We start from the raw sequence: 18,999 nt of genomic DNA on the forward strand, positions 1-18,999 counted from the left end.
AGCGTTTTTGTTGTTTAGTGAATGTAAAAATAAAAAAAACATAAGAAAGAAAAGTGTGTGCGTCTGTGTTTGTTTTTATGTTTCTGTCTGCGTGTGTGAGTGTATGCGTGCTTGCATGAATGACAGCAAAAGTGTGTGTGTGTGTATGTATGTGCAAATATATGTACGTATGTGAAGCATGACAGTCACTGACAGTGGCAGCAGGAGCATTTAAGAGGTTTGTATTCCTCCTGACCCCTTAGCTCAAGGTATCTGGATACAGCCCAAAATAAAGGGGGCACAAAGGTTCATAAATAAGAACAGATATTACTCGTATAAAATTGCAAACTTGCTTGAATAACAGGATTTGTGTTAGCATGCATTTTCTGAATCACGACTGTGTTTATGTTGCAGGGGTAAGATCGAACAGTGGCAGCACCAGTTAAGAGCTCTGAACAATATTGCACTTATAAAATTACAAAGTATCATGAAAAAATGGATTTGTTTTAGCATGCATTTTCTGTAAGAAATAAAGTCTGAAACTCAAATATTTGTCAATATGTAATAACTTCAATCCTCAATGACTAGCAACAAATCACATAATTTAGAACTAAGCCCCTCCCCCCCAAAAATTAAGCAAATACCTGGATATTTTTTGAAAATGTTATGTTTTAGATGTAAAATAGTTCCTCCAACACCATTTACATATAATACGGGAAGTTTGAAATATTAGGCGGTGGAACTACTTTACATCAAAAATACATATAAAAAAATACACTAAGAAAAAAATAAGTAAGTAAAATACAAGAATTTTACATACATCCCAATTCTCCAAGCTCAATAATGCCCTCCAGGGTGTGTGTTACTGTGTAAATAACGCCCTTCCAGGCCTCTACCATCAGGCCTCATAACACCCCTGGGGTGGGCATAACTTGCACACTAACACACACCCTGTTGGGCATTATTGCTTGCTTACACCAATCTGAGTTAATACAAATTACACTGCCTTATCAGAATCAGAATAGTATCATAACAAGTGAACAGAGGTGTTACAGGAGCAGTGGGAAATGGGCTTACAAGAAAAATCATCTACAGTTGCAACCTAATGTTCATAAATGGCAATAACCAGAAAAATAAAAGTGGCATCTTTAATTATGTGAACAAAATTTAAAGCAAACTAAAGTGCTTGGTGAAGATAACTTCTCTCATGCCTGCAGTTCCATATTTTTCCTCATCTTTCATGATATGGTTTCTGGGGCAATACTTTCTTTCTGCCCATACTGCACTATACAGACATCTGTGAGTACATTTTCTGCTACTACTGCTGACTGGCCACAACTTGGTTCACTTGTCAATACACACCTTACAATCACTTCTGCTTACAACTACAGGACAAAGGGCTTTGTTTCAGTGCATCAGGGGTAGTGTTTTCAACACATGGAAGTGAACAGACTGCAAATGTCCTAAATAACAATGAGTGACAGACAAAAATGAACGATGCGAGAATTATGCTACCTGGCAAACGTCAATTCTCAAACAGTCCAATAGGTGGCAATCCGCAAGCAAGCAGCACAGCATCTAGTCACAGTGACTGCCTGCATTTTGTCACTGACAAGGTAACAGTCCTGGGCCTAGATGAGGTTTCTTCCTCAGCATTACCAGTGCCCCTTCAAAGAGCACCAGAAAACAATTCAAAAAGACTAACACGAATAAAAACACTGCTCATATTCAAAAGGCTTGCTTTCGTCTGTAGTCAGTACTATACTACAGATTCTCAAGATATCAAAGTGGAGGCAAAACAAATTTATTATACATTCACTCTACAGTATTCAAAATGCCTGGACACCATTAACTTAAACAAAAAGTATATACTTACAGTAATTCATTTCCATGTTTGTCAAGTGGCTTATAAGATGTGTTGCACTAAAAGCTGAAATTAAAAACAAACTACATCCATTTTTGCAAACTATAACAGCAACATCAGTAGTGCAGTGTTTGAGGCATATGTTCCACTATAAAATTATAAAACAAAAGCACGACATTCTACACTCCTTTTTTTAAACATTTAGAATATCTACAATCATAAATACAAATGTTATCTGTAAAAAAATATATATTTAGCAGTGGATGCCGCAACACTAATTCAAAAAAAGTAGAAGTGCAAGAAAATAAGCACAAATTCTTCATATTGGGGCCAGTCAGACAGTGCTAACCCAAGACGATTTGCAGACGTGGAACTAATTGCCACTTCAGATGCACCAACTCTCCATTATTTCTTCTACACATTACTGCAAAGCCTTATGCAACATGATACAGTCTGATTCAAAGAAGATTCTTTACTAAACCAATTCAGTTTAAACAAAACTGTTCTGCATTCTCAGGCACCTAGCTACCACTTCCTGAGGGGGGAAAACAAATCTTTATATTCAGATAATTACCTGCATACTGCATATATATATATATATATATATATATATATATATATATATATATATATATATATATATATATGGTTTAGTCACACAGAAAAGTCTAGCATTTTATATTTAATTGTACAGTAGTTCACAAGCACACTGCCTGGTGTCAGCAAAAATGAGCCATTAAAAATATGTACTTCATGTAGCTTCTGTAGCAAAAATGCTTCCATGATCTATGAAATACAGGACTGTTAGATTTTTTCTTACTATATAAATGAGCAAAGGTGCAAACCAATCTGATTGTCCTCAGAGAGATTATCTGCCATTACATACATGAACAGAGAGATAAACTTTCACCTATCAAGACGTTTAGCACCTGCGCTCCAGAAAGAAATGGCTTTCATGGAATAAGGCCTAATTTACTCAAAAGACTGTTAGAGGTGTTCCTCCATATCTTCTGCTTCATTTGAGTGCCCTTTCTCGGATGTGGTAGAGTCATCATCTTCATCATCATCATCATCATCATCGTCGTCATCATCTGTCTGTTCACCCACATGGCAAAGCATCAGTTCATGGGTTTTGTGTGTGATGGTGATAGTGCAAGGTCCCTGTTCCCATGGCTCTCCATCCACTTGCATGGGCATTCGGGAGCTATTCAAAATAAGCTGGAAAAAAGATACACACACTGAAAACTAATTCAGTTTCAACAAGAAAAATCATAGGCTGGCAAACTGGGAAATCTCAGTGTGCAAAATTGTTACTGTGGAATGCTGTAGCTCACAACTGCAAAATCTGTGCCCCCCCCCCCACACACACACACACACACTTCATTTTTGCAGCACTTTCCAAATTCACAACTAAAATTGGGGAATGATAAAGTACAGTTGTGTACTCTTACCATAAATGTAGATGTTCGAGTGTATTCACTGTTGCAGTCATCACACTTGGGTTATCTGCCTGCAGGTAGCCCTTAGTCAGCTACCATTGTCTTAGTATTTCTGCGTCAGATGCTGTCACTTCTTCCATGACGTCAGTTCATCAGGGGAATAAAACGACGCCATTACATCAGTTTTTCTTGCCCCAAATGTCAGGAGCCCCCAAATAGGGAGCTAGTATATGGTGGGGAAGCACCACCAGTAAAAAGTAAATACCAATGCCAATAGGAACAGCCATAGAGAGTAGAGGTAGATAAATAGAGAAAGCCAGAGGGCTAGAGGGAGGGAAACCAGGACTGCAACAGTGAACACACTCGAATATCTACATTTATGGTAAGTGTACACAACTGTACTATGTTCTTTGTGTTTCGCTGTTGCAGTCATCACACTTGGGTTGATTCCCAAAACTGAGGAAGGGTGGAGACAGTCAAGAAGTGTTAGGGCTGGCTAGTAGGCCTTGCAAGACTGCTGTAGCAAATCCTGCCCTGGATTTGGAAAAGATAGGTAAGTGGTAATGCTTGGTGAAGGTGTGTACAGAACTCCAGGTTGCAGCTTCTAGAATGTCCCTGGTAGGGACTCCTCTGAGAAATGCTGTAGAGGTAGAAGTAGCCCTAGTGGAATGTGTTCTGACCCCCAGAGGGGTTGGTTTTCCATGGTGCTTGTAGCAGACATGGATGCAGTGTGCTATCCATTTGGAAATGGTTTGTTATGAAATGGCCTTAACTTCTGCCCCTGTAGCAAAGCTGACTAGCAGCTGGCCAGATTTTCTGAAAGGCTTAGTCCTGTCAAGGTAGAACCTGAGCTGTCTGTGCACGTCCAAGGAATGCAGGATCCTTTACCCTTTATTCTGAGGATTAGGGAAGAAAGTTGGCAAACGGATGGATGGTTTTGGGCCACACTGGACACCACCTTAGGCATAAAGGACGGGTTAGTCCTGAGGGAAACCCTGTCAGCATGGAAAATAATAAAGGGTTCCACAGCCATTAGTGCCTGTAACTCAAACACCCTTCTTGCTGATGTTATGGCTAAAAGCAAGTCTGTTTTCCAAGAGAGGAAGTTTAACTCTGCTGAGGCAGCAGGTTCAAAAGGGGATTTGTGTGAGCTTTTCCAGTACAAAGTTAAGGTCCCAGGCGGGGTGGGTACTATCCTAGGAGGCCTTAAGTTGTTAGCCCCACTCAGGAACTGTTTGATGAGAGGGTGAGAAAACAGAGGTGGCTCAGTATTATAATGAGTTGAGATGGCAGAGCCCTGAATCTTAATGGAGGAGAAGGATAGGCCTCTGTGTAGTATCTCTACTATGTAATCCACGATTAGAGGTAAGGAGGGCACTGCTGTGCCCTTCCCCGAGACTGATTCCAGGAACAATATCTTTTCCACTTTTCAGCATAAGACTTCCTAATACTAGGCCTTCTGGCTTCAAGAATGAGGTCCAGCACCTGTTTGGTGAGGGTTACTGGTGGGGTATTCAAGGGATAAACCAGGCTGCAATGTTGAGGGTTTGCAATTGTGCAAGCAAAATCTGTCCCTCCTGCTGAGACAGCAGGGTAGGAGTCTGCTGAAGGTGCCAGGGTGTCACTGTTGTCAGGCTGCATAAGAGTGGGTACCAGTACTGGCGTGGCCAGTCTGGGGCAATAAGAATTGCCCTTGGCCTGTCTTGCTTTATCTTGAGTAGTACTCTTGAGAGAAGGAGCAGAGGGGGGAAGGCATAAATTGAGAGGTTTTCCCATTGAAAGGATAGGGCATCCACCTTCCAGGCCCTGCTGTGAGGGTTCCTGGTGCAGAATTTGCTCAACTGGTGGTTCTCGGGGGAGGCAAAGAGGTCCACCTCCAGTGTCCCCCACCTCTGGACCAGAAGACTGATGGTGTTGGGCTCCAATTTCCACTCGTGTGGGTTTAGGAGATTTCTGCCTAAGTCGTCTGCCAGTGAATTCTGTTTGCCTGGCAGAAACGAGCTTGTAGATGCACTTGGTTGCTCAAGGCTGTGTTTCACAGAGCCATGTCTAACCTGCAGAGTGGGTAAGAATGGGTTCCCCACTGCTTGTTTATGTACCACATAACTGTGGTGTTGTCTGTTTTTATAAGCAGTTATCCAGGAAGGATCAGGTATTTGAAGGCTGTCAGAGCATTCTGTACAGCTAGCATCTCTTTCTGATTGATGTGCATGAGAATTTGGCCTGGGCTCCAGTGGCCCTGAATGCATTTGCCTGCCATGTGAGCCCCTCATGCATACTCTGATGCATCTGTTGTCAGGGTTTGGGTGGAGAGGGGTTGAGTGAAAAGCAGTCCCTTGTTGTGGTTGCATGCTTCTGCCCGCCAAAGGAACTCTGCCCTTAGACAAGGTATGATAGGAATGACTCTTTCCAGATCCTGAGAATGTTGGCACCAAAGACTTTTTAAGTACCACTGAAGTTTCCTCATATGCAGTCTTGCATATGGAATTAGCAGAATACATGAGGCTATGAACCCGAGGGCTTGCAGTATTTTTCTTGCAGAAAGCTGGGTTTTGGTGGCCATTTGTTTGAAGTAGTTTGTCAGATAGACCTGTTTTTCTGAAGTGAGAAATGCCATCTGGGAAATTGTGTCCAAATTTGCTCCCAGGAATACAATCTTTTGACTAGGTATGAGTTGTGATTTCTTTTCGTTGATGGTGTACCCCAATGAAGTGAGAAGGCTTTTTACAAATGCCAGGTGCTGAAGTAGCAATTCCGGACAGTCCGCCTGAATCAGGCAGTCGTCCAAGTATGGGAAAATTTGGATATTTCTCTGCCTGCAGTATGCAATGGCTGGAGCCAGGCACTTCGTGAATACTCTGGGCACAGTAGACAAGCCAAAGGGAAGTGCAGAGAACTGACAGTGCATACAGCCTGTCCTGAAACATAGATATTTCCTGCATGATTCCCTTATGGGGATGTGCAGATAAGCTTCTTTTAAGTCTGGAGTGACTAACTAGGAATCCTTGACTAGCATAGGGAGAAGCTGTTGGAGGGTAAGCATCTTGAATTTTGGGATCACCAGAAAGGTGTTGAGAATTGAAAGATCCAGGATGGGCGCCAAGAGCCCTCTTTTCTGGACACCAGGAAAAGTCTGGAGTATAAACCCTGACCGCTTTGTTCTACTGGAACAGGATGAATAGCTCTGATATCGAGCAGGGAAAGTACATGCTTTTGAGCCTCTGCCCACTGGTTTGGAGGAAGGTCTGGAAACCCTCTTGGGGTTGGCAGTGAATGGAAGAAGAATTTGTACCCCTGGGATACTATGTCTAGAACCCATCGGTCCTGAGTAATGGACATCTAGTTTTTTGCATGAAGGGCAAGTTTTCCTCCTAGGGGTGCAAGTAACTGGGCAGGGCTGGGAAGGATAACTGAAAAGTCATTGTGAACTTTTTCCATAAGGGGACGGCTTACCACTCCCTCTTTTTGGGGTGGGGGCACTCCATTGTATAGATCTCCGCATACCCTGGGACTGTAGTCTGAGTGGCCTGTTTCCCCTGGGTTTGGTCTGGGAAGGCTTGGAAGGGGCTGGAAAGGACCAGTTTTTAGAAGGCCAATGCCTACTGAATCTAAGTGGTTGCACTTGTAAGAATTATTTGACAGTTTGCATAGATTTGGCTTTTTCTTCCATCTTTTTAAGAACTTTTGCTTTGGTGCCAAATAAACAGTCCCTACTTAAAGTTGCTGTGACGCCCGTGCCCTGGCCCAGCAATCAAAGAGCCTCAATCCTCACCACTAACACCAGAGAGGGCATCTCATATATGCGGATAGGAAAGGATAACAAACACAGTAAAGTGCAATTTCCCTTAAGAGCACACAGATATCACAGTCAGCCTGGGGCTGATCGTTCCCTTGCTCTCTGCATATTATTATTATTAAGACTCCCCACTGGCACAGCTATAGGGTCCAGGTCTCAGCCTAATGGGCAAGCTAAAACCTCTAGCACCCTCTCTGTCCAACCAGTGCTTCATATCCCTGCCCAAGTAGCTGACACACACACACACACACACACACACACACACACACACACACACACACACACACACACACACACACACACACCTGCACTTTGAGATGAGTTTATACAACCACACAGACACTCCTGGGGAAGGCTGGCACAGGTTCTCCAGTTGCTACCCTTTCTCCCAGACTATATGGTAGGATCAGCTGCCACCACCCACTAATATTTATCAGCTACTCAAAGGCCCTTAAAAGGGTGTCCAATTATTACTGTGCAATATTATTATCTAATTGGTAGTATGAATAAACAGTCTCAAGGCTTATTAGAGTGACTTGGTACAGGATCCTTAAATACATGCAATGTACTCTTAGAGCTTAACTTATCTCTATACAAACCAGCCACAGCTAAAAGGTTTTAAAATATTTAATAACAAACAATTAAAACCACAAGACAATACTTTCTACTACACAGTCAGTGCTAGTCAAGAGTTCAGAGATCACACAGAAATAATTCAGTAGTACAGTTCTGACATAACAGAAAAACAGTGTAATCTTTCTAGATTCGAGCTATCTCTAAAAGAAAATACAAGTCTAAGATAACTTACATGTGAGCAAGAGGCAGTGCTGTGAGATGGATGATCAAGACAAAAATGCTTAATAATCTCTGGTTCTTACTTTTTAAATTGAAACTGCAGTTCTGCTAAACATTACATAATTCTTCACCCTTCCTGGAGTTTCCAGGCTACACATTAACTACATTTACATTTTTAACATCTCCCTTTTGTTATCTTGCAGCTGGTCAGGAGCAGAGCAATAAAAATACATGTGCAAGTTTAAATCTAGCAATTTAACTCTTGGTTAAAACAATAGAAATAATTTCTTCATCTAGACTTTTTGTCACCACTGTCTACTTCAAAGGGTCACCACATGCTTTACTTTGGTGTGTAGAGTGCACTGTCACATTTATTTTAAAGTTCCACATGTAACAATATTTCTTTACATTTAAGACAACAAGCCTGTAGTTTACATTTATATTTACAAATGACAGAATTATCTGCACAATTCTATTTGGCTAGGCTGGCAGCCTTCACATCCACCCCCAGCGAACAAAAGCTACTTTTTCAAGTGACCCTTAAGAAACGCCACTTGAGAGGGTTAGGTCTATCTGAGTGTACCTCACCCCATTCACTATCTTGAGAGCCCATCTGCACTGGCACTGCTAACCCCACTGCGGTGCTGCGCTGACATATCATATGTTTGCAACCCCAGGCCTCATCTTAACAACTTGGCATTTTGCTGGCTGGCTCTGTTTAACCATGTTAGGGGGTTGTGATCTGTCATAACAGTGAATTTCCTTCCATACAAATAAGGCTGGAGTTTCTGCAGTGCCCACACTATGGCTTGACATTCCTTTTCTACAGCTGCATAGCATTCCTTCCTGGATTGGAGCCTATGACTGAGATAAACCACTGGGTGCTCTTCCCTACTGAAGAAATCTGGCTAAGTACAGCCCCCTCCCCATGGTTTGAAGCATCCACCTGCACAACAAATACTTTGCTGTAATCTGGACTGGCTAACACAGGGGGTCCTCCCAAAGCTTCTTTAAGCTTCTGGAATGTCTGCTCACATGCTGGGGTCCACACTACGTTATCTGGCCTGTTCTTCCTTGTCAGGTCTGTGAGGGGAGCAGCTATGGTACTATAACTGGGGACAAACATTCCATAGTACCCTGCTGTCCCTAAAAATGCCCTCACCTGCTTTTTAGTAACAGGTGCAGGCCATGCCTGAATGGCTTTCACTTTGATAGGTTCTGGCCTTATCTTACCACTCCCCACTCTATGTCCGAGGTAGGAGACCTCTGTCATACCCACCTGACATTTCCTCGGCTTAATGATCAACCCTGCCCTCTGTAGTCTGCCCAGGACCTCCCTGACATGCTGAAGGTGCTCTGGCCAGGAATGGCTGTAGATGGCAATATCATCTAGGTAAGCAAGTTAAACCCTCCTGCTCCTGCTAGGATACGATCTACCAGCCTCTGGAAAGTCACCGAGGCATTCTTCATCCCAAAGGGCATCTTTGTGAACTCATACAAGCCAAATAGAGTCACAAAGGCTGACTTCTTTCTTGCAGTGGGAGTCAAGGTCACCTGCTAGTAACCCTTGGTAAGATCAATGGTTGTAAGATACTTAGCCCCACCCAGCCACTCTAGGGTCTCATCTATCCTAGGCATGGGGTAAGCATCCGACTCTGTGTGACTATTTAATTTCCTATAGTCCACAGAGACCCTGGTGCTGCCATCCTTCTTTGGCACCAGCACCACTGGGGAGGCCCAGGGACTGTTGGACTCTTGAATCACCCCAAGTTCCAACATCTCCTGTACCTCCTCCCTCAGAGTCTGTCTGACTCTCTCTCAGGCACTCTAAAAGGGGCCTGCCTAATAGGCCTTTGGGGTGCTGTATTCACCTGGTGCTGCACCAGGAGGGTGCACCCCGGTTGCCCAGTGAACATGTCCCCAAATTCCTGGAACACTGCTCAGATTTCTTGAACCTGGTATGAGATAGCTGCTGGGACATTGCTACCCCTCCCACTGAGGTGTCAGCCCGAGCCTCACTGAGGAGATCAGTCCCCAGATCTCCCTCAGACTCTTCCTGCACTCCATTACAAATGCTCAGCACAAGGGCCTCCTTATCATGATAAGGTTTCGTCATGTTAACATGGTACAATTTGTGCCCCTGCCTTCTGCCTAGCAGTTTCACCATGTAGTTAACATCACTTAACTTTCTTACCACATTGTAGGGTCCCTCCCAAACTGCTTGTAGCTTGTTGTGTCTGACAGGAATGAGAACCATTACCTGCTGCCCCACAGCATACTCTCTAGCTCGAGCATTCCTGTCATACCACACCTTTTTCTGTTGTTGGGCTTCTGCCAGGTTCTCCTGGGCCAAGCCCATGAGTTCCCTGAGCCTTGTCCTGAGGTTTAGATGTATGCCACAACAGACTCCTTATGAGACTCGCACTCACCTTCCCACTCATCTCGAATTAAATCAAGAGGTCCGCTCACCAGCAACTCAAAGGGTGAAAAACCTGTGGATTCCTGGGGAACTTCTCTGTAAGCAAGCAACAGATGGGGCAAATATTTGTCCCACTCCCTCTTAAACTGATCTGCACATGCCCGTAGCATGGACTTGATTGTAGAGTTTAACCTCTCAACAAAACCATTATCTGGGGATGGTAGGGGTGGTCTTCATGTGCTTCACCCCACAGGACTTCCACAGACAAGCCAGCAGGTCTGACATGAAATTGGCACCTCTGTCAGTCAGTATTTCTTTTGGGAAACCTACCCTGCTGAAAATCTCCAACAAAACATTTGCCACCTTCTCTGCCTCAATGGAGGACAAAGCCACTGCCTCGGGGTATTGTGTAGCATAATCCACTACCACTAGGATATACTTTTTCCATGTGAAACTTGGGATACTCAGAGGACCCACAGTATCCATAGCTACCCTCTGAAATGGCTCCTCCATCACAGGTAAAGGCATCAAAGGAGCTCTCACCTTTTATTCTGCCTTGCCTACCTTTTGACACTGCTCACAGGTCCTGCAGTACCCTGTTACATCCCTGGAAATTCCAGCCCAATAGAAGTTCTGCATAATATGCCTCTTTGTACATTTTATGCCCATATGACCTGCAAAGGGAATATCACGGGCTATGGCTAGAAGTGCCAGATGGTAGGCTCTAGGCACTACCAACTGCTGTACTCTCTCACCTTCTAGTCCTCCCTCAGGGGTCCACTCTCTGTATAGTGACCCTTAGTCCTAGTATACAGATTCTCCCTTTCCTTGAGAATCAGGTGCCTCCCTAGCTACCTGCCTCAGGCCTTGTAATGTAGGGTCTGAGAGCTGAGCCTGTCTCAACTCTCTCCTTGTAACCCTTCCCAGCTCAAGGGCCTCCACAGGAAGTCTGGCATCCTATGACAGTGGTGCCTCACTGTCAGCCTGGGTACTACTACTCACCTCTACCTATACAGTCACTCTGTCCAAGGGACCATCAGTACCCACAAGCAGCTGTGGCTCACATTCAGTCTCACTGCTACAGAGTAGCTTCCTCCCTGAAGTAATCACCTCACCAGTCCTGGCTGCAAGTATGCAGTCTGTCTGGGTCTCCCCCATGCTACCAGACCTACATGCTTGTCTCCTAGCCTGACTGCGTGTAACTGCATAAGCACATGGTACTATCTCATCCAAATTCTTCCCTCACAGGACATCTGCAGGATGGTAGTTTAGTACCCTTGTTGTCTCAAGACAACCTACTATTGGCACTTTGTCTTTTCCACTTACTGGCTCTCTCACCTTTTATTCCCCACCTTGCCTCCATGGACACCTGTATACCACATGGCCACACTGGTCGCATTCAAAACATTTAACCCTAGCTCCTGGAAGTGTATCTGGACTAGTGGCTTCCCCTGCTGCTGGCAGAATTTGTTGTGGCAGTCTGTGCTGCTCACCAGGGGCTCCTTTAGACCCATGAGCAGTACTGGGGGTCCCCTTTCTGGGCAGGGCTGCCCTGCTTGCCAGGTATAGGTCTCTGTTCTTCCCCAGCTCATCTGAAGTAGCACATTGTCTATCAGCTAACCAGATCCTCATGTCCTCAGGCAAAGTGCTAAGGGCTTGTTCCCCCACCAACAGGTCTGCCAGCCCTTCAAAAGTGGTGATCTGACATCCACTCACCCACCTATGGAAATAAGTGCTCAATTCAGCAACATATTCACACACACTTTCATCTGCCTTGCGTCTATGCTTACAAAACGTTTTCCTATATGTTTAAGGTGTTAGCTTAAACAGTTCTAACAGACAATTTTTACATCATTATAATCAAAATATGCAGAGTCAGACATTTTAGATAAAACAGTTACAACTTTACCATGGAGTAAGGGGGTGAGGAACCATACCCTGAGCCCTTGGTCAACTTCATACTGTTTACATACCCTCTCAAACATATGAATGAAACTATCAAAATTATCCCCCTCTTTAAATTGTGGAAGAAATTTACTGACCTTTTCTGCTTCTGGGGTCCAGTTACTCCCTTCCCCATTACCTCCATGACTCTGGCGAAGAGTCAGCATCTCCTTCTCATGTTGCCTCTGCCTCTCTTTTTCTTCAGCTTCTAGGCATAGCAGTTTCTCATTCTTCTCACTCTCTAGATGTCTCAGTCTCTCAGCTGCTTCTAATTCCACATGCTTGGCCTCCAACTCAAGTCTCTTTAGCTCCAGCTGGATTTTCAAGTCCATTGCAGAAAGGTTGAGCTGTCCATTCTCCAAGGGTATTATAGCTCCACTGCCAGTCTGATTGTCCTGCTGGTTGCTGTTTTCTGAGGCAGCTATAACCAAGGCTGCAATCAGGTCTGCCTTACTCAGGTTTCCATGCACCAGTCCCCTAGCGTGGCACTTCTCTGCCAGCTGGCTCCTTTACTCCTCTGCTGACATGCTGCCTGCTCACTCTGACTAACTAAGCTAACAAAAGAAATAAAATAATTGTGATCTGAACTCTGAGTATTCACTGTGTGGCTGCTTTAGAGTACAAAAACACCTTCAAAGCTCACTGTACACAAGCTACAGGATTTACTCCACCCACACCACTACAAGCCAATTAGTATTTACCACCTAATTAATATGTGATGTAGATATCCCACCATTGCCAAACACAGGAGTGTCTAGTAATTAGGATTTGACATGATCAGGCAAGATTTGTACTTTCATAGGTTCATAGGTAGGTACTAGGCTATCGTCCCTAGGGTTCATACAAGCCTAGCCAAAAAATTTACCCTGGCTTTCGCCACCCAAGAGAATTATTTTCCTGTGCCCCTGTCGAGCAGAGCCACAGAAGTGATCCCCGGGATGAATTTCCCATTTCCCATCCAATCATCAAGATTTTTCTTGAAGAGTGCTAATGAGGAGCTCTGTTTGACATAGACAGGTAGTCTGTTCCAGAGTATGGGAAGTCTCTGGCCCATACAAGCCTAGCCAAAAAATGTACCCTGACTTTCACCACACAAGAAAATTATTTTCCTGTGCCCCTGTCGAGCAGAGCCACAGAAGTGATCCCCGGGGTGAATTTCTCATTTCCCATCCAATCATCAAGATTTTTCTTGAAGAGTGCTAATGAGGAGCTCTGGTTGACATAGATAGGTAATCTGTTTCAGAGTATGGGAAGTCTCTGGGACAGGAATCTATCCCTTCAGCATGTTCTGTTTATTGCGGTGACAAGGTTTAGGTCCCTAGAGCGTGTAGCTCGGAGGGATTGGGATTTCTTTAAGTGGAACATGTCCAACAGCTCTGGGTTTGACATAGCTTTGTATGTTAGGCAGAGATCGCCCCTGAGTAGGCGATATGCGATGGAGTAAAGCTGTAGTTTTTTGAGACAGTCTGCAGAGAGCATCTGTTTGAGGCCAGTAATCCTCTTTGTGAGGTATTTCTGTGGTCTTTCCAGTTGTTGTATATGTCTTGTGAGGTACATACCAAAAGGGGCGTTGTACTCTATAATGGGTCTAATGAGTGATGAGTAGAGGGGAATAATGACCTCTTTTTTCTGGATGAGAATCCTTTTGTGATGAGATGAGCCATGTAGAAGGATTTCCTGACCACTGTGGCGATGTGATTATCAAAGGAGAGACTACTGTCCACCTGTGTCCCAAGGTCTCATCACATTTTCGGCATTAAGTAGACTACCAGCTATGTGGTAGTTCATGGGTACAGAGTTTTTACCAAAGGGGATGACAATACACTTTTTGGCATTGAGCTTCAGGCCATGGCTTTGACACCAGGTATCTGTCTCAGTGAGGCCCTTTTGTAGTTTGTCCACATCGTTAGCAGTTTCGATTATGGCTCCTAGTTTGCAGTCATCTGCAAACTGTGTTAGCCAAAGACCTTCCGTGTTGGCCTGCACCTCAGAGAAGTAGACACCAAACAGGAGAGGACCTAGGACTGAACCCTGTGGTACTCCACTTGTCACTGGTCTGATGTCGGATTTGGAATCCGCTACTTTCACAGTGTGGGTGCTGTCCATGAGCCAGTTGGCAACCCATCTTGTGACATACGGATTTATACCTAGTTTAGTGAGCTTATCTATAATTCCAGAGTGAGGGATGGTGTCGAAAGCCTTGGCGAGATCTAGATAAGCTGTGTGAACCATTTTACCCTTATCTATGGCTTTGGTGACTGCTTCATAGAAGTCAATCAGGTTTAGGAGACATGATCTGCCTTTTACAAATCCAAACTGGGTAGGGTCCAGAGTTTGGAAATTACCAATGTCTTTGCTTATCCAAGCATGCCTTCTCAGTACAGACCCAGTGACTGCAGCCCTGCAAGATGCTTCAAGGGCATCAAAGCCACACTGCAAAATATGCTTACTAACTTGGTTTGCAGAATGCATTAGCTCTTGTAAGTCTTTATTTTCTGCACAATCTGGGAATAGTACCATTTTTTTGTTTAATTAGTTCCATAATATGTTGCTGGTACTTCAACATGTGCAACTGGCAATTTAATGCATTGATGGCAAGAGTTGCAGAGGTATATAATCTCTTACTCCATCTGTCTAAAGCTCTGGAATCCTTGTCCGAAGGGGTAGGATTTTTGGCTGTAGTAGCCTTAATATCTTTAGGTCCCTGGGAAATGATCTCTGGATCCGCAGTAGGATTCTTGAAGAGAAATTTGTGAGAATCAGGTACTCTGTAGTACCTGTCAGGTTTCCTAGGGGCCGGGGGTAATGTATCTGGATTAAGACTGGATTCCATAAAAACATCATCTACACCATCCAGGACAGGGGGTATAGCTGGAGGCCTGCGCTGAGGCAACTCTAAAAATTCTCTGAGTCTCTTTTTGGACTGAGGGTAGTTTTGGCATTCCCAGTGGAAATGCTCTCTTAAAGTATGCAAGGTTTCACCAAAAGAAAAATCCTCTAGAGGAGAGGCAGAGGGAATGGATTCCTCTGCATCTGAATCCTCATAGGCTGATAAGGGCATGTCCTGATAATCAAAAGGGTCAGAGTCATCGGACTCCTGGTCTACAGAATCAGAAGGAAACTCAGTTCTTTGACTCTTAGCAGGGGAAGGCTGGCTTCCCCTAATGAGGATAATAAGGTCTTCAGCCATTCTAAGCATTTGTTTTTGTGGCATGGGAGCTTGAGCATGCGCTTTGGTTGTTGGTTTTCAAGGCATAGTGTGTACTCTGGGCCTAACGAACTTGGTCATTTTGGCTAAAAACGAAGTCGTCGGTTTGATTCGAACATTGGTAGGAAGGAATACACCCTCAGAAGCTAGTGCCTGCACAGCTGCTATGGACCCATCCAAGGTAGAGACATCCGCAGGTTCCATAGTCGAAGAAGCATCTCGCGGCATACTGGACTCCAAATGGGTCTCAGCAGAGGCCTGTGAATCCATAGAAGCGGGCATCAGGGGCTGCAAAGGTGCCTCACTGAGTACTGGTGGACTGGCGACTAGCTTAACGGAAGCATCGTCAGCAGTTTTGGACCTATGCTGTCTGTCTCTATCTTTATCTTTAATTTTTTTCGTAAGATCGGTAGTCAGATGGCTTATCGAAACCATTTTGGAATACGCAGAATGACAGCGGAAGAATTTAGCGACAAAGATAGCCAGACGACAAATGGTTTGGGCATTAAACAAGGCACAAAACCGACAGCGAAGGACATCGTGGTCTGAGTCTAAACAGGTGATGCAGTAAGAATGAAAATCTCTGTGAGGTATTTGCTTTTCACAGGCAAGACAATTGTTAACTTTTTCTGACATCGGTTAGAGCAAGAAAAAAAGGATCCCCAATGGGGTACTTAGCTTTAGAAGACTTCAGGATTATAAACTCGAAAACAAAAATTTCAGGTAGCGGCCGACAGGCACTTGCGAACTGCTTCTGCTTCAGGCTCCTCCTCGGCAAGAAACACTGATGTAATGGAGTCGGCTGCATGTTTTATACCCCTGACGACCTGACGTCATGGAAGAAGCGACAGCATCCGATGCAGAAATACTAAGACTCTGGTATTCGGACTAACTGAGGGCTACCTGCAGGCAGATAACCCAAATGTGATGACTGCAACAGTGAAACACGAAGAACATCATAACATTAGCATGTCTTGCATTGCAAACATACCTTACGGTTATGAGGGAGCTGCATTTGGTAAGTAAACAGTGACGAACTTTCATTCACAGCAGTGCACTTGCTCTGAAAAAGTTAATATGCTGAAATCCAGAATATAACATTACTGCCAAGCAAGAGAAATATTTCACTAATAAAATGAACTGCTCCATTTATAGTGTTTAATTCAATAGAGATGACCACGGTGCTCTGAAAAGGGACTGAGACAATTTTATTTTATTCTGAATTGTACTGATTTTATTCCTCTAATACATTGTAAGTCAATATGCAGTATGCAACCAGATGTACTGGGAAAGAGGAATGCTTTATACACTTTACCATTCACTGCTGTCATGTGGATGCAGTGTACAACGTTGGAACAACATGAGAAGGGGAATAAGAAGGCTTTCTTCTGCAGAAAGAGCAGAGATGCTCAATAAAATTTGATTTTCCAGAAGGCCCTTTTTAGTGGAGAAGCACTAGGGTGCACACTTCTTGTATCTTCTTAGCGACTTTTCTTTAAATCTTGAGACCTACCCATAAATGGATGTTGTTCTACCCCAGGTAGGGAACACGCTTCCTCAGAATTCGAAAGCCTTGAATCCCACTGAACACAGAGGAACACTTGCAAGCAAAGAGAAGTACGACAGTAATATAAAATTATGAAGTTTAAATTCAGGTTATTTGATCTACTGCCGACAGGACTGACAAAGGCTCAGACCAATGGCGAGGTGTGAGTAGGCTTTGTGATCTCTTCACTGTGAATGACTTCTACAAAGAAATGTACCACATGACAAGTGTCTCCTGTCTGCAAGCTCTCTAATTTTACATGTACCCATTATACAGCCCTTCATTTACTCTAGTTATAAAACATACTACTCTATGAGGTTTTAAACATTACTGTCCACTGATCATTTTTAAGTTACCTTTAGCTTGACATTAAGCATCTTATTCACTCACTGTATCAAATCAGATCTTTATTCACATTCAGAAGATATTTAAGTGAGTGTAATTATTCAGATCTGAGTTATCAAGATCAACTTCAAAAATGCACCTACAACTGTTGGGTTTCTTCAATGTTTATTCACATCTAGAATATTTACTTAGAATGTTCTCTCTGGACTTCTAATTTTCCTTTTAAGATAGTTCTAGTTCATCAGATACTAGTGCAGACAAAAGAAAAACAATTTTCCTATAAGACTTCTCTCACAAGGTTTTAGTATGTCCCTGCATCTTTGTGCTTTCTCCGCTCACATATGACTCTCTGGACTAAAACTTTGACTCTTAAAGAACAGGTCCTTGGTTTCTCCTGTACAATTGACCATTTCCTTGAACCACAAAGGATCTCAGTTATTTGATCAGTTATTATAGCTTCTGGCTGCTTGACAGGACTCTCGATTCTTACTTGGTTTCATCTCTGCATGTCTTACATTCTCCGTGAGTGCTTGCCATGGTATTATTCATCTCTGCATGTCTTACATTCTCCGTGAGTGCTTGCCATGGTATTATTCATCTCTGCATGTCTTACATTCTCTGCGAGTGCTTGCCATGGTATTATTCATCTCTGCATGTCTTACATTCTCCGTGAGTGCTTGCCATGGTATTATTCATCTCTGCATGTCTTACATTCTCCGTGAGTGCTTGCCATGGTATTATTCATCTCTGCATGTCTTACATTCTCTGAGTGCTTGCCATGGTATTATTCATCTCTGCATGTCTTACATTCTCCGTGAGTGCTTGCCATGGTATTATTCATCTCTGCATGTCTTACATTCTCCGTGAGTGCTTGCCATGGTATTATTCATCTCTGCATGTCTTACATTCTCCGTGAGTGCTTGCCATGGTATTATTCATCTCTGCATGTCTTACATTCTCCGTGAGTGCTTGCCATGGTATTATTCATCTCTGCATGTCTTACATTCTCCATGAGTGCTTGCCATGGTATTATTCATCTCTGCATGTCTTACATTCTCTGTGAGTGCTTGCCATGGTATTATTCATCTCTGCATGTCTTACATTCTCCGTGAGTGCTTTCCATGGTATTATTCATCTCTGCATGTCTTACATTCTCCGTGAGTGCTTGCCATGGTATTATTCATCTCTGCATGTCTTACATTCTCTGCCAGTGCTTGCCATGGTATTATTCATCTCTGCATGTCTTACATTCTCCGTGAGTGCTTGCCATGGTATTATTCATCTCTGCATGTCTTACATTCTCCGTGAGTGCTTGCCATGGTATTATTCATCTCTGCATGTCTTACATTCTCCATGAGTGCTTGCCATGGTATTATTCATCTCTGCATGTCTTACATTCTCTGTGAGTGCTTGCCATGGTATTATTCATCTCTGCATGTCTTACATTCTCCGTGAGTGCTTTCCATGGTATTATTCATCTCTGCATGTCTTACATTCTCCGTGAGTGCTTGCCATGGTATTATTCATCTCTGCATGTCTTACATTCTCTGCGAGTGCTTGCCATGGTATTATTCATCTCTGCATGTCTTACATTCTCCGTGAGTGCTTGCCATGGTATTATTCATCTCTGCATGTCTTACATTCTCCGTGAGTGCTTGCCATGG

The 18,999-nt window shown here is 43.6% G+C and overlaps 1 protein-coding gene across 2 annotated transcripts in view; it reads right to left on the minus strand.

Moving 5' to 3' along the window:
* Nucleotides 1-1,767: 1,767 nt before the first annotated feature.
* DGKE (diacylglycerol kinase epsilon) overlaps nucleotides 1,768-18,999 on the minus strand; it is a 1,358,385-nt gene continuing 1,341,153 nt past the window's right edge. Inside the window, exon 11 of one of the 2 annotated variants that reach the window (XM_044090462.1) lies at nucleotides 1,768-3,061. In XM_044090462.1, coding sequence (XP_043946397.1) covers nucleotides 2,831-3,061 — 231 coding nt within the window. In that variant the 3' untranslated portion in view covers nucleotides 1,768-2,830. The remainder of the gene's footprint in view (nucleotides 3,062-18,999) is intronic. The other variant, XM_044090463.1, reaches the window with a different exon arrangement.

Source organism: Protopterus annectens, chromosome 12.part0 (genome assembly GCF_019279795.1).
Source record: "Protopterus annectens isolate FY-2018-M chromosome 12.part0, PAN1.0, whole genome shotgun sequence".
Taxonomy (NCBI): Eukaryota; Metazoa; Chordata; order Ceratodontiformes; family Protopteridae; genus Protopterus; species Protopterus annectens.